Source organism: Esox lucius, chromosome 6, assembly GCF_011004845.1.
Source record: "Esox lucius isolate fEsoLuc1 chromosome 6, fEsoLuc1.pri, whole genome shotgun sequence".
NCBI classification, from domain to species: Eukaryota; Metazoa; Chordata; class Actinopteri; order Esociformes; family Esocidae; genus Esox; species Esox lucius.
Window position 1 is genome coordinate 20,956,646 of NC_047574.1, and position 16,202 is coordinate 20,972,847.

The following is a 16,202-nucleotide window of genomic DNA, read 5'->3' on the forward strand; positions in this document are numbered from 1 at the left end:
ACTGTTTCTTTTTTACACATTTTCTAACTTTTAAGTGATAGGCTATTCATGCATGATGTCAAATTGGGATTTGGAATGTGGGCGGGAGTTCAGGAAGCATTAGGTGAAATTGCTTCAGATTACCTCAACAAATTGACAACTAGAATGCCAAAGGTCTGCAAGGCTGTAATTGCTGCGAAAGAAAGGATTCTTTGAAAATAACATTTGAAGGACACAGTTATTATTTATATAAAAAATCATTATTTCTAACCCTGTCAATGACTAGTTCCTATTCATTTTGCTATATTTCCTATTCAAACTAATTTAATGTATGTTGTCATGGAAAACAAGGACATTTCTAAGTGACCCCAAACTTTTGAACGGTAGTGTCTGTGTAATGTAAAACGTAACAGTCTGGCAACCCAGCCAGGCCCCCCCACCCACCACAGCCTGCAATGCTTTAGGGGGCAACAGGCAGACAGAAGCGGCCCATAAATCCATGGTCGTAGGGGAACAAAACCCAGCAGAGCATCCCCAGGTTCAGCCCACAGAAATGCCTTCTGCTAGGCCGCAACCCGCCAGTCACAACCCCCATCTCCAACCCCTGAAAGGAAGCCTCAGTATAAGCAATAAAGGTTGCAGATTATGCACAAGAGGTAACTGGAGAAGGCCATATTGAATCCCCTGAGGACCCATTTTCCCGTTACACGTGCGGTGCTGGTAAATAACAAGCGTGTGTTATTGATGGATGGAGAGGAGAAACAGCCGGAAATAATTTACTCTCAGTCGGTTCAGGGAACTCAAAGCTGTAACTTTCGATTTGCTACAGTCTTAGGTAAAAACGGGTTAACCAGAAAAAGGGACAAGCATTTCCTTCATTCTGTGTTCTGTCTAGTCGTTAACAAAAATGTGTGAACTCAAATTGATTTGGAATATTATTACTCAGAAGATTAAAGACAATATTTGATTAGCATGTTTTAAGTTCACAAAAAAGGTTGCTTCCCTAGCTGAGAAACAGGTGTCCTTCAAGCATAAAAGAAAAGATAAAAACTATGGGTACACATGCTATCTTTTCAAATAAACACAGATACACATGAGCGTAAGCACACATGCACATACACCATATCGCCAAAACTGGCCATCTGGCCACTACAGAAGGTTTTTCCAAACATATCTTTTGTCTTCAAGGTCAGTATTTCCCATCCCTCTACTCAACCCCACCCCAGACGTATCACGTTTGGGTTTCAACTCTAAACAGGCAGACCTGATTCAAGTGGTTGTTGATTAGTTGACTAATTGAATCATGTTTGCCAGTTTAGGATTCAAATATAATTTTCAGGCGCTCCAATTGGCACAGTGGCCCAAGTCACTGGCTGCAGAGCAGTTTCATTGTGGACACGTGTTCAAATCCTCAACGCTGGCTATCGTCATTGCTCATGGAGTCCAGTATAAGGTGGTGCAAACTGTCTCAACGACACCTGGGTTGACACCTTGTCGTTCTCAAGCCACTCCTTGTGGTACAGTAGGTCAGGTGCCTGCCAGCTGAACTGTGTTTGTTGGTTGGGTAATGCATTTACCACCAGTGACTTTGCCACATAAAACCTCCTGGTTGAGGGTGAAATGTAATGAAGTTTAAAGGAAGCAGCGATGTCAAAAAGAGCGATGGGAACAAGAGGGTTGGAAACCCGGCACTACAGACAGGGCCCTGTATGTGTCTGCCATGTCCCTTTCACAAAGACACGAGTCTGGTTCTGGGTGTCAAATTCAAACAAACCCTCTGGGATCCGGAATTCTGAGGTGGCATGGGCCACAGTGAATCTAAACTCTTATTCTCTCAAATCTAACTGCCCAGTAAAGAGTGTCTGTGGCGTGTGCATGAATGAAAGCCCACAGTGAAAAATGGAAGGCATGGAAGACATAGAAAAGTTTCTAGAAAAAATAGCCAAATCATGTATTTTTTATGATTTTTTTTCTCATATATTTTAATGCTTAACACATGCATTTTGAGTACAGGAAATACATTTAAAATACATTATTCGGCACAACAACAAAAGCACCTTCAGTAAGCCTTGCCCATGGGGGTGAAGGTGGTGCTACTCTCCCTGACACCGACATAACGAGGCATCCTCTATGAATATGTATAATTTGATTCACAACCCCTACCCCCCAACCAACCTCCAGCCCCCTGAACCAGCGCCCCAGACAAAGCACTTCAAACATTGGCACAAATTGGGTGGAACGTATCTCCCTCTACCAGGCCCCCCAAACTCTGAATAACTAATCCCTGGGGACCAAACAGAATAATGATGGTTTATAAATGGCTGGCTGTGATGAACCATGGGGATAGCGGTTCGCGGGGAGCTCTTACGGTCACTGGTGCTTGTCATGTATGACCCAGCTGGTGGTACAAATTGTGTAGATAGAGACAAAGACTGTCTTGTTAACATATGTATGTATGTGTGTGTATGTGACAGCATGTCATCTGGCGTTTATTGTAATAGAGAAGCTGTGTGTGTACAGGACTGGCCTTTCGTATTCTGTCCAAAAACAATACAAATCCTTCCTTAAATTTGTGTCACAATTGCATTCAAATGACCTTATCATGATTCTCACCATCAGAGTGCATTCATCGTCTACATCCAAAATCCAAGACAAATGTGAACTCTATCTTCCACGTCTATCTTTCACATTTCTTTTTATGATAACTCTTCCACTGTTCTACGGTTCAGATTTAGCTCGGACAGCGGTCAGGATATTTCTTACATAGGAGCAATAATAATGGTTGTCCTGAAAAGCCAGTACGAACGGGGAAGCCTTTCCAGCAGCATAAAGTGCAGGTGGAATTGTTGCACTATCTGAAGGAAAAAGGGGTTCTACTATCTCCCTCCTTAAACTGATTTCAAGGGGATTCAGGGCTCAGACCTGGGTGGGTTGACCTAAGCCTGCTCTGATTGAGTCAAAAAACTCAAAGAATGCTTCCTGACTGGCACAACCATCTAAAGCAGTTCACTACAAAGGGAAGAGGGTTCCATTTGGATCACACCCATTTTGCTTTACATTGTTGCTCTGTAAGCTCTGCTACTTTACTGCGGCTCGATACCGCAAGGATGTTCAGCTATCCTTTCATGAAGAGAAAAGGGGAAAGTGAAACAGACGAGGGAGAGGGGGTGGTTGAAAAGACAGAGAGAGGGATAAGAGAAATAGTGGGCAAAGAGGGAGAGAGTGAGAGGGGTTGGAAGAAGAGAAAGGGGCAAATAGAGACTGCAGGGTTGCAGAGAGGGAAGTGAGGGAGGAGAGACAGGTAGGGGGAATATGTGAGATGGGGAGAGTGGTAGAGGGAAAATGAAGAAAAAGAGAGAGAAGAGATAGAGGAAGAGACGCTTGCTCCACAGAGAAAGCACTACTGCAGTGTCTGCAAAATCAGCAGGCTGTGAGAAGAGGTCGTGAGAGGCCCATGTATAGAAATGACTGTGACGATGATTAACTACAGTCTGTGCAGCCCGGTTTCCCTGACACAAGGTAGAAATGCCAGGCGAGCCGGCGTTAGTGAGGACGCACGCAGTTATGAGACAGACAAAACAGAAGCAAACACTAATGGCAAAGAGCAGAAGTAGCTCAACCCTCCTCAGGTGTGTTTTGTTTTCCCACGTGTCACACATTAAGCACAGATGCTACCGCATGTCTGTCTGTGGGTTTTAGCTATTTAAAAAAGCAATGTGGTAGCCAAAGGAGGATCCTGTTAAGTGGAGACTGACTGGTGAAATGCCAAAAAAATTAAATAAGAATTAGCTTAAAAAGACTTTCAAATGATTGTGCTCACCAGGCTTTATAAAGCACTGATTGTACTTGACATCTCTATAGCCTCCACACATATACGCAACGGTCACTGCCAGTAATGATTCAAACAACTCCTTGATATGACTAATTTAATGACTGATGTGCTGACACATAGACTACCAACTCGCACAAGTACACACAGTAGAGCCAACCCGTCTGAGCTGCATTTAGAAAGCACACACATTGTCCTCAACACTGTACGAGCGCGGGCGCGCGCACACACACACATACACACACGATACATATTAATGCAAGATATAGATGGATTTTAGTAAGAAATGCCTCACTATGAACGTAGCTATACCGCAGACAACAATGAGGTGTACCTTTTAGTCGGTTGCTATAGTTACAGCTGCAGACCGAATGTGCGCGCGCGTGTTCGACAGGCTGGTCTCTCTGCGCAGTGTGTATCGCTATCAATGCTGCTCCACTTTCCTTCTGTACTCAGATACACATACATACAGATTACCTTTACCGCCATAGCTGACGACTAATACTGGGCATCGAGCCATTCGATTCACCGTTTCGCCAAGAAAGCATCACTCCAACCTCAACATCTTAATATTTACAGATGAAAAACACTATCAACCGCAGTCGGACAAAAATATCAACGGGCACATTTCAGCATAGGGGAGAATAACTGCTTTTTTATTTAATTTGTTTATAACTCCTTGGTACCTCAATGGGATATTTCATCCTGTGTGGATTCTTTGGATTGGTAAAACATTACAAAACGTGTTTGCTGAATGCTGGTCCGCAGTTAGCCTACATCAGTAAATGCAATCCTAAATCCCTGACAGAGCCACAAAACACTCCTAATAGACAAGAAAGCTGACAAACTAAACAAATCTCACTAACACATCAACTCCAACACGATTTGGTTACCTTTATCCTTGACCATGACCATTGGTATCCAGGTAAAACTGAACAGAGGAAGACGATTGTAGGTACAATGTCCAAAGATATGTATTTTTTAGAGCGACAAATGTTCTATGCAAGCTGGAGAGAGATGTGAGGTGCGGGAGACAAGCACGAAACAAATACAGAAGCATGGGGTATGCCTCCTGCCAGCAAATTGTCTTTTCCCTCCCTCCCTCTCTCTCCACCTCCCCTCTCTCCACCTCCCCTCCCCCTCACGCTCCCTTGTTTCCCTGTTGTGTGAATCCAAGGAGGAGCACCATGTGAAAAATATTCACACCGAACCCGCAAAACCTACCCTCATCAAGCCGCCATGCTCTTTCAATCTCTTGACCCGTCTCTATATATTTTAGTTGCGCTTTACATACTAAAATCGTTGCTATTGACCCCAGTCTCAAACTAGACAGAAGACCCACTACTCCTGAGGGAGAGGTAAGTCTTGTTTGCTTCTCAGCCTACGAAAGACTGCCAATACCCTAATCAATTAACCCGCTGTTGACCAGAGCTGAGTCGCAGGCGACCGACCCACAAGGAGACCACAGAACGCGCCAAGGTTAAGGACATCCTTAATCTCACGCACACCTGTCACTTTTACATTGCACTACAGTTGTAAAGTTGTATATTTATTATTATTGGCGTGTGTTTTTGTATAGGGTTATTACTGATTGATTGTGTTATCTTATTTTTTATTATTATAATTACTGTTACTTTTTAACTTTTAACTGCACTGTCGGGAGTAGTAAAACCAAGCATTTCATTGCCGTAACTCGTTATTGCAAATGACAAATAAACCTTTTGAACCTTGAACCTTCAACCACCCGTTCAGACATCCTGCCCTCACTGCTGAGCCACTCCCCAAAACGTGACAGAGTAAGGGAGAACGTTGTGTTTTGCATGAGCTTATCATCAATGTGTAGCATTTTAAACATTAATCCAACAGCAAAAGTGACACATATATATATTTTGAGATTTACATATGGCATTGTGAAATATAATATGGTGATAAGCAATCTCTACAGTATCAAAATCATATCTCTCCCATCACAGAAGTTTGAATGCTCCAGTTAGAACTTCCATTTTTGTATTGTAGGCTTATCTGAAATCATGCTAGAGATTTTGTCTTGATGTGGCCTGGTCTAATCCTCATCTAAATATGTTTGAGTCCTTTCAGATCCTATTATGGGCATCAGGGTACAATATGGTGTATGGCATAAGGCCATGGAGGTCATAGGTCATTTAAGAGTTTGGTGCTCCCTGGGCTGTTGGAAGTAATGAAGGATAGCCATAGAAACTGTGTTATAGTGTTTTGCAATACTCATCTATCTATACATATTTAGATTCCATATGAGGTCCGGAAATTACCTCATGTAATTCCTATTTAAAGTGACATGGGACATTACCTTTTTTACAGGTTGCCTACATTCCAGATGGAATCCCAAATGATTTCCCAGTTAAATAAATGCCAAGTAAACAAATAAATACTTATTGGTAACTGTTGTGAATATGCTGCAGTATGAAAAATCCAGATTTTCCTTTCATTAAATCATTCAGATTATTTCAATGTAATAAATCGGTATCTCTATTTCTCTCGCTTTGATTAAGTTATTCTTCATTCGGCACAGCTGTAACCCTCGACTCTGACACATTCAAATCCGGAAACCTAACCACCATTGTTGTTTCTAACAGGTAAGTAATGGAGATCCAACACAATGTCACTTTTAATACGACGGCTAGAGTAGATGGGATTGGCGCACGCACATTCGGTCCAGCATCGGCCCACTTAACCTAATTAACAACCACACCTTCACTAAAGTCCTCAACTCTTCTTGTGGCAGGGAGAGAAAGATAGGCCTTGGCCAGGGACTTTCACGCTTTTCCGTCAAGTAAGCATATTTGTATTAGGTGTATTCACATTAATATATTGCAGTGTCAACTGTGCCATCTGCTGGATAACATAAGACCTACAGTTTTGGCACATTACATATTGATTTGTATACTGTAAGCCATGAGTCAGCATTTTGTTAACAGTTTAAGAAAACATAGGTGAATTCAGTATGCTGCCACTGAGGCAGAATTCTGTCTGAAAAAGGTCATTTTAAAAAGGTAATTTTAACACATTGTATTTGCCTCAAGCTCTCTTTCAAGGATTGTAAATGAAAGTATCTCAGTCATTACGCAGATGCCCTAATGCTGAGCGACTTACGGAAGCAATTCAGATTAAGCGCCCATCTCAAGGGCACAACAACAGTTTGTTTACACTGTCAGCTTGGGGATTCAAACCAGGAATATTTTAGTACCAGGCCAACGCTAACCACTAGGCTGGCCAAAAATAAAGGGATATATGTCAGAGTCACGTCAAAACCTGTGTATGTATGGTAGATTGGATACATGTCAAAGTCATGTCAAAACCTGTGTATGTATGGTAGATTGGATACATGTCAAAGTCATGTCAAAAACTGTATGTATGGTAGATGGGATACATGTCAGAGTCATGTCAAAACCTGTGTCTGTATGGTAGATGGGATACATGTCTTTGGGCTGTATGGTTGAAAATATTTTTTACTTTTTTATTTGTGCTTTTAAATGCATTACTGAGTGACCATTGCCCTAATGAGCAACCATTTGTTTGGGGAGGGGTATATTTGACTGGAAGATAAAAACAGCAAGACACTTGTTGCTTGAGCCACATAACTGTATTGTAGCAGAATCCAAACAACGTATATCCTCAACCATACATTTGTACAAACGTATATCAAATAACAGGGTTGTCTAGCATTTGTAAGAAATTAAAAACACTTCCAAGACAGACTCCTACAGTTTGTGTCCATAACGCGTAGTACAGTTCCCTCCTTCCAGTCCTGCTCAATTACTTTCATGTACTGAATCCCGGAATGGCTCCCTAGTTGCTATAAAGTGCACTGTATTGGTCAGAAGCAATGAAATAGGCTGCAATTTGACTGAGACCGGTGCAATCACCAGACCAATAAATCCTTAACATACCTCACAAACATTTGAGATCTTTCTGATGTAATTTTGTAAATATTATCTGCTTTTCAGGTTGGGAAAATATCATAACCGGATTACTACAAACTGGTCTCTGTCGTCAGCAGGTGAACAGGTCTTGAAAAGTCAAGAGGTCACACAATTTTATGTCTTCATGTGGTCAGATCACCATGAGTATGACCCAAAAAAGTACTTTTCTGTTTGACAAAACCTCTTCTTACAACCAATGTACAACCTGACCATGTTCAGAAATGACATGTATTTTCAACAGATAATTTTAAATCCAGAAGATCTAGAGGGATGTTTTTATTAACTTAAACCCTTAAATGTAAAGTCCTAATGGGTCAAAGATAGTGCAATATTTTCAACTCTTATTTTACCACGTAAATTTACTTTAAAACACATTTATATCAGTAGCCATTTGAGCTAACTGCCTTGTTTTGGGACAGAACAACAGATTTTTTTCTTTGCCAGCTCAGGGATTTGATCTTAACCTTTCGGTTATTTTTCAGATGCTCTAATTGCTAGGATACCTATAGCCCTAAGGGACAGAAACCGGGTGCTATTTTGGATGCAGCCCATTTCTCCCAGCCTAGCGTGCAGGCAGTGGATAAATAATGTTTAGATAGTCCTCATGCACGCTGTAATCCTGATGTAAGCCACTATGTTGTTTTCTCACTTGGCAGCTTGTGGCTCTTTTCCCTGCATGCGTTTTATATTACACGTTTCGAGAGGACAGCAAGTAAATGTACTTCTCTGCAATACATGTAGCACTTTTTGGAATACAGAATGATTGTGTAATACACCACTCACATGGACACACACGCACAGTCATACACACAACAACACACTTGGAGAAACGTGCAAACACACACACAAATGCTGGTGCTGCATCTCCCGAAGTGGCATGCCTAAATTACTCACTTTCAAATTGTGTTATTTTCTGAACAGACTGATAGAAAGTTTCTTTCTGCAAAAATGTATACTTTGAAATTTGCACATTCTAGATTGTGTTGAGGAGATCTTGTGTTGTTATGACACATATGAATCACTGATAACAATAGTCATTTGTACATTAAGTAGTTATGCCCTTCATAGGCCGCTGAACGACGGAGCAATCCACTTGGAGCAATCCATTTTAGGAACCACCTGCACAGATTTTTTTCCACTTACGTGCTTTACATTCTACTTCTGTGGCATACATTTTGAAAAGTTTTGACCAACCGACAACACTCCATAAAATCGAGTTAGTCTGCTAGTAACTCAAAGTTAGGGTTACATTTTGTTACTGTAATGCCTGATGGTGACTTGGTGTAAGTAAACATGTCCTTACACACACAACCTGAGCGTTCATGAGCATGCAGACAGAGGAAACGAGATGGCAAAGTTTTTAGAAGATCTGTTTCGAAAGCATAGAAAATAGTCTAAGCTGCTTGTTCAATCAGGAAGTCTACACCAGTATTCTTACATGTCAGAAGGAACACATTCTCTGGCCTACGGCCTCGATTGAGATCACAGATGTCTAAGCTGCCTCAAAGAGTAGCTGGATCTCTACAAGTCTAGGTCGAGGCAGCCATGTTCAATTACTAACCACTGCAGCAGCAGTATATGTACAGCTTAGACCATTGCACCACCACTCATCCTAAACGTAACCATCAAAATTTAATATGTATGGACAAACGCTGAAGTCAGACAGTAAGATCTTGTTAATCAAACAGTACTCAAATGTTTGTAGATCTAGATGTATTCATGAAAAAATGTGCACAGTTTTAGGTGAAGAGTGAAAAGATGAACTGATGTACTCAAGATGGCAGAAAAACAAAAAAGAAAGGTGTTACTAATTGGTGCTGTAAACCCTTTTGCAGTACAGCAGTGTCATAGCACTCAGTGGTTAAAATCATGGTCATGGCAGACTGAAAATGCTTGGGGGGATTGCACGTGGCGGGGTTGGTGTCAGACAGAAGTGCCTTGCCTAATCGGGCTTGCAACATATCGAAGTAGGCTGGGCACCTGCAAGCTCAGTTGTGATTGGCTGGTGAGACATTCTTGACCAGGTTCGCACACACGGCAGCAGGGATTTTGGCCCACTCCTCCATACAGACCTTCTCCAGATCCTTCAGGTTTCGGGGCTGTCGCTGGGCAATACAGACTCTCAGCTCCCTCCAAAGATTTTCTATTGGGTTCAGGTCTGGATACTGGCTAGGCCACTCCAGGACCTTGAGATACTTCTTACGGAGTAACTCCTTAGTAGCCCTGGCTGTGTGTTTCAGGTTGTTGTCATGCTGGAAGACCCAGCCACGACCCATCTTCAATGCTCTTACTGAGGGAAGGAGGTTGTTGGCCAAGATCTCGCAATACACGTTCCCATCCATCCTCCCCTCAATACAGTGCAGTCGTCCTGTCGCCTTTGCAGAAAAGCATCCCCAAAGAATGATGTTTCCACCTCCATGCTTCACGGTTGTGATGGTGTTCTTGGGGTTGTACTCATCCTTCTTCTTCCTCCAAACATGTCGAGTGGAGTTTAGACCAAAACTCTATTTTTGTCTCATCAGACCACATGATCTTCTCCCATTCCTCCTCTGGATCATCCAGATGGTAATTGGGAAACTTCAGACGGGCCTGGACATGCGCTGGCTTGAGCAGGGGGACCTTGTGTGCGCTGCAGGATTTAAATCCATGACGGCGTAGTGTGTTACAAATGGTTTTCTTTGAGACTGTGGTCCCAGCTCTCTTCAGGTCATTGACCATGATAAAAATTACAGACCTCTACATGCTTTGTAAGTAGGAAAACCTCAAATACTTGTTCTCTCTGCTGTATATGTGTTAATTGGACTTGAACATTTTTGAATTATAACAATAAATAAAATTTAAGCTGCAAGCAGAATTGAAGGGGTTCAGCATTTAGTCATTATTGGCGTTATTGCACCATTAGTTTCAAAACCCTGTGTATGCATGCCAAATATAATCACACTGAGTGACATTGATCAACTGATAGTGTCATAGATCCTCTGGCCAAACTGAATGTACTTGGAAAATGTTCAATTTTAAGACTTTTTTTACGCTTGCATATTAACCATTATTGGTGTTTGATTAATATGTGCCAGACAACATCCATGTGAATGTTTATTGGTGGAGTAGCAGTTGAAGCATTTTTCACAAATGCATCTATATTGGTAGATATAATGACTCCCAAGAGCAAATATGTTCCTTGTCAGGAGATTGACCTATGTACCCATTTTTTAGAAAGTGTTTTTTTGCACAGCTGGCAACTCAATAGCGCCACATTTTTTAAGTAGTGGCATTATTTGATAAATGTGTACCATGTTGCATAATGACCAAAACCCTGCCCATTTAAATATTTTGTAGGTAGATAGCAACCATGTTTTGTTATAACAGTCCAACGTTTTTTTTTTTTTGAGAGACCTTGCTCTACAGATGTCAAATGTCAAGTTCCATGAAGATTGGTAATTTGGTACTATAGAAGGCATTTTTTAAGTGTTTTCGAAGCCTTTTTGCGCAGAATTCAAAATGGTGTGAAACCAAATACTTAACAATTCCATCTGTAAAAACAAATTCCTTGTGAAGAGACAGGCCAAGAAAATATAATACTGAACGGAAACAAATGCAATAGGGTTTAAATCAATAAAAAGAAGACAAACAAGTACACGGACAGACAGTCACAGACAGACCAACAGATTATTCCTGCCCACGCCTACCCCATTCCACAGCCCTACCTGGTGCTAGATCAATAAGTCGCTCACTCAGGTAATAGTCATTGGGATTGATGAACGGCAGCTGCTGCATGTAGACCTTGGGGATGAGGTAGAGCACCTCGGCAACTTCCCCGTCCTCAATGACGGACAGGCGCTTGACCGAGTCTTGCCGTCTGACGCGCGTGGGGCGGTCCACTCTGTGGCTACGGCTGGAGCTGCACAGCTTGCTCAGGCGGGTGAGGGTGGGCATGTCGCCCGACTCCCCCTCAGCCGTGCCACAGAGCAAGGTGCAGCACTCTAAATACAACTCAGCCAGAGTCCCAGGAGGGCTCTCAGCTCTAACAGGTCACTTTAAACTCTAACCTCCAGAGGAAAACGTGGGAGGGAAAGGCCTCAGAAATCAGAAATCCATCATCGCAGGTCATGCAAGAGATCCACTGAGTAGTCGTCCAAAGCAGTATGCTGTAAGTCGTCTCCTAAAAATCAGCTAGATGTGGACATATGAGACTTCCAGACCGAACATGCATTTCTGGCTTTAGTGTTGAGGTCAAGACACTGTTTTGAAGGCAGAGAGCATAGACCATTGAGCCAACAGGTACGCAGCAAAGCAGAGCAGGGGAAAAGAGGCTTACACTGCATCTTCAACCCAGCCAGATCAGCCAGCTTCGTCCCTCTCTTCCTTAAGCAGCTTAAAGCTGACGTAGACTTCATGATTATCTTCAGGGTGGGGTTTGGTGGCCTGGGTATATCTTTGTCACACTTGAAGCCTCTTGTATATGATGGGTTCTATGGCCTAGTAATGTTAAAAAGAGTAATGCCCCTGGGCACACTCATTCTCTGGGAACAGGTCACTTTAACAAGATTAACATCTTAATACATTTGTGGTAATTACTTTCTCATCATTTTCAATAGTTCCAGATTTGCTGTTTACAGACATTTGTTCAGTTAAGAGAATTGAGTTTCAATAAAACAAACCCCTATTTTCAGTATGTTGTGTTTATTACACTTTGTAAAATAACATGACTGCAATTTTGCTTTAGAAAGCTCTCAGAACAGGAAGCTCTCAGAACAGGATCACAGGAAGACAATAATTCACAAACAAATAGTGGTAACGATAATAGGTTCATTGTTTGTCTACAATGGGCGTTATATATAGTTAAACAATAATACACAATACCAGTAGACCATTTCTTTATTTACATACTCGCTTAGTGGATCCAGGTTACACTGTTCTCTAAACATGCAACATAGCAGACACATTCATCCAAACACTAACTGCATAAATTTTTCATTACGTATGTGTTCCCTGCATGAATTGAATGACCTTGGTGATGCTAGTACCACGATTTTACCGCATTGATCCAAATCACAATAACATCCCATTACTTTGCATATCATGTTGCATTCCCCTACTTCTTCAAAACAATGAGCAGCACGGATCTGATTCTCCCGATATATTATTTTGACCTTAAACTCAATTGAAACCTTTTACCTAAGCCAAACCCTTAAGGAACCATTAGCCATATTCCTCAAGGGGGCCGGCAAAATTTAAATAGGTTACATTTTTCTTGTTTTGAAATCCTCATAGGGATTTTCAGTCCGCAACACCAGGATTGCAAAACATTAACACACACACAAACACACACAGTCTCTAAGTCTTAGGATTAGAGGGATAGAAATTATTAGAGACAACAGGCTTGGACCATCAATATTTGGGTTTACATTTAGATAATCTTTATCCCAAGATAAAGAGGATGTCCCTTAACTAGCCCCCTCGTTTCATCCCTCTTTGAATGTGTTCAACTTTGTGAATTAAAGATAACACATTCTGTCTCCTTGATTGAGTACTGGATTTCCCATTATGTGCCAAATTTAGACATCATCAAGCTCTCCAGTGGGAGTTAATGCACTGTGCGGGATGAACAGGCAGTGAAGTTAACTGTTTTCATACCAGTTTACACTGAGCAAAGCCTACAGTGGAAAAAATGTCAAAGTGCTCTCATGTTACAACTGAAAGCTTAGCCAGTTAGATTGAATTGTGTGTTGATCCTTAGAGTGTACACACCACTTATCATTCTGCAAGGCATACCATTTCGAATTGAATGAGTGACTGACTGACTGACTGCCCCCTGTTAGAGATGCAGACTACCAGGCCAAAGTTCTCACGCTGGAGCCTCATCACAGGCAAAACAAATGCATTAGAATTTGTTCAGGATAGACATACACTTCGCCGGCTACAACCTTCAGTAGCGTTATATGTTATTGTAAGCCTAAAATAAAACTGTTTACAGTTATATTGCGACTATTTCTGGTGGATTTTCGAAGTACGCATCCGTGCATTCGTTTTGGGGTAATATAGACTAAACCACAAACCCTTGGGCAGTAAAAGAGGGATTTCCACGATTCTCTTGTCTCTTCACTTGACGATAATGTCAGTTATCATCACCTATATTGATAGTTATTGTATCAATGTCATTCACAAATGAAAGAAAAAAGAACGTTGTTGTGCCATGAAATGAAATAGCTTTGGCAGTGTAAAGTTCATCTTCAGTCTCGCTAGCAATTGCTCAATTCTTATGACTATTCCAAGTAGTGAGTTAGTAGATACTAGTAAGCCTATTACTGGCTAATAAGCTGTTAAAACAGTCGGTGGCAAAAGCCATACATTTCATTGATGCTATCTGTGGTGGAAGTAAACTTACTAAGAAACGTTAGTCAGTTTAACACAATGCTTAATGGTGTCTTGCTAAATATTAAAACTTGGTGTGATGCGTGACAAAATGATTTAATCTTGAGAAGCTATACCGATACTCCACAAAGGTATAGCTCTGTGGTGTAATGGTTAAGCTTCTCATTCGGGTAGATCCAGGGTTCAAGTCCAGCGAGGGCAACAACATTCATCACTTCTATTCGCAGGCTGGCTGAACTTGGCTTACCTGGTTCCTTTTCTTATTTGTTATTATAGCTGAATTACCTTTAAGTAAAACCAAAACAAATATGGAATGTATTTCATGGAATTTAGAGGGGGTTTTTTGTACATACATAGTCATACTACTGTAGCATTTATTTTTTGCAGGTGGTGGAAAACTAAACCATGGATATCAATTTCTCTTGACTCATAGACTAATACTTTCAGGTTGAGAAACCATCAAACACCAAGTTGTAAAATAGTTTAAATTCCTTTAAGGTCACACATTCCACTTAATAACCCATTTTGTTTTTATTAACACCCCTAAAGTTATTTAATTTCCATAAAAGAGTTAATGTCATGTTAAAACACCACCAAACCCCAAGAACACAATGCAAGAGAGAAAGATGACAGAGCAGAAGGAAACTAGGGTTTGGCATCTTTCACTGAATGTTCAGTGTATCCATTAAACATACGTCACATCTGCTCCGCGGCAAACAGCAAGGCTGCGAGAATGCTAGGCAGAGCATCCTATACTGACATCAATGTTTCATTCACCTATCTTTCCATTTATCACCCACTAAAACTAGCCTAGCCTATGTTCACCAGTCCAACGATAAGGATTCAATGAAATGAATCCAAAAGGATGGTGAAGCGTGGAAACCAATGAGACAGAGGACAAAAGCAGAAACATGGTCTGTTTTCTGACATGCTGGTCTGTTCTGCTGCGCTGGGGCACTGCCCAGATCATCCGCACTCCTCCATTGTAACGCCTATCTTAAGGTGCAGCTACCGTAGCTCGAGTCCCGTTCAGCCCTTCTCCCACTGGAACCCACACAAAAACACAGAGGCACTCCAAGATCAGCGCGTGGCAAAACCATATAAACAACCGCATCCCAATGTCATCCTAGACATTCACATCTCGTGGATCATTGAGAGAAAATAATCTCTTAAAATCCTCAGCGCCAGGTCTGTTTCTTCCCTTCAACCCTCCTGCAAACTGCCCGGGACATATCAGTCTCTCTCTCTCTCTCTCTCTCTCTCTCTCTCTCTCTCTCTTACCGTCTAGTCCGAAGCAGGAGCCGATTTTCTGGGCGTAGTTGCAGAGCCCACCGTCAGATGGTGGTTGTTTCTGCTGCTCCACTGTGCTCCTCTCCCCCATGTCTTCCACACACACTCCGACGGATGCACTCACACACACGCTGCCCTGTCCCGGCACTGATATCACTCCTTCGTTTTCTTTCTCATCAATAATGCAGCGGGCACACACACACACACACACACACACACAGAGGTACAAACACACACGCACACACAGACACACAGAAGGAGAGTCAGACAGAGGCTAAATGCACTCAAGCACACACGTGCGCATGCGGAGGGGAAAGTGCTGAGGCGGAAGGGTCTTCGCGCAGCTAAGCACGAGCAGGCAGCCCCTGTCCTGGGGTCAGACTAAGGAGAAACAAAGGGACTGGGTAATGCGACGCTTTGAAATGGCTTCCCATTCAGCACAGCTTCCGGCAGATTCTACTGCAGTGCTACAGGTGGGTCGATCTCGCTGGCCAATGCCCTGAGAAAGGGTGTGGTTTTGGACTGGATTAAGAGCGGTGCGGGACTGGGACAGGAAATGAGATAAAAGGATGGCCCTACCTAGTGCTTCGCCTTCCTGGGACACTTTTTTCGCAGGATCAACAGCTTGATAGCATAAGAGTTCACTGGAGGCAGGACATGTTACGGCTCTAGCTGGAGATATTGCCTGCATCCACGCCTCCAGGCTTCGGACGGTCATCGTCCCCGGTCGCTTGGACCGGTTGAAATCAACACCCCATGGTCTGTTCAGTTCC

General features: G+C 42.2%; 1 protein-coding gene across 18 annotated transcripts in view; it reads right to left on the bottom strand.

Moving 5' to 3' along the window:
• Window positions 1-15,795, bottom strand: part of ablim1a (actin binding LIM protein 1a) — a 51,831-nt gene extending 36,036 nt beyond the window's left edge. For 5 of the 18 annotated variants that reach the window (XM_034292687.1, XM_034292694.1, XM_034292690.1 and 2 more), the window contains exon 1: window positions 11,472-12,061. In XM_034292687.1, the coding sequence (XP_034148578.1) occupies window positions 11,472-11,700 (229 nt within the window). In that variant the 5' untranslated portion in view covers window positions 11,701-12,061. Of the gene's footprint in view, window positions 1-4,701; window positions 4,892-11,471; window positions 12,063-15,420 lie in introns of those variants that run through there. The other 13 variants (XM_020047537.3, XM_034292691.1, XM_020047534.3 and 10 more) reach the window with 7 other exon arrangements.
• Window positions 15,796-16,202: the final 407 nt, after the last annotated feature.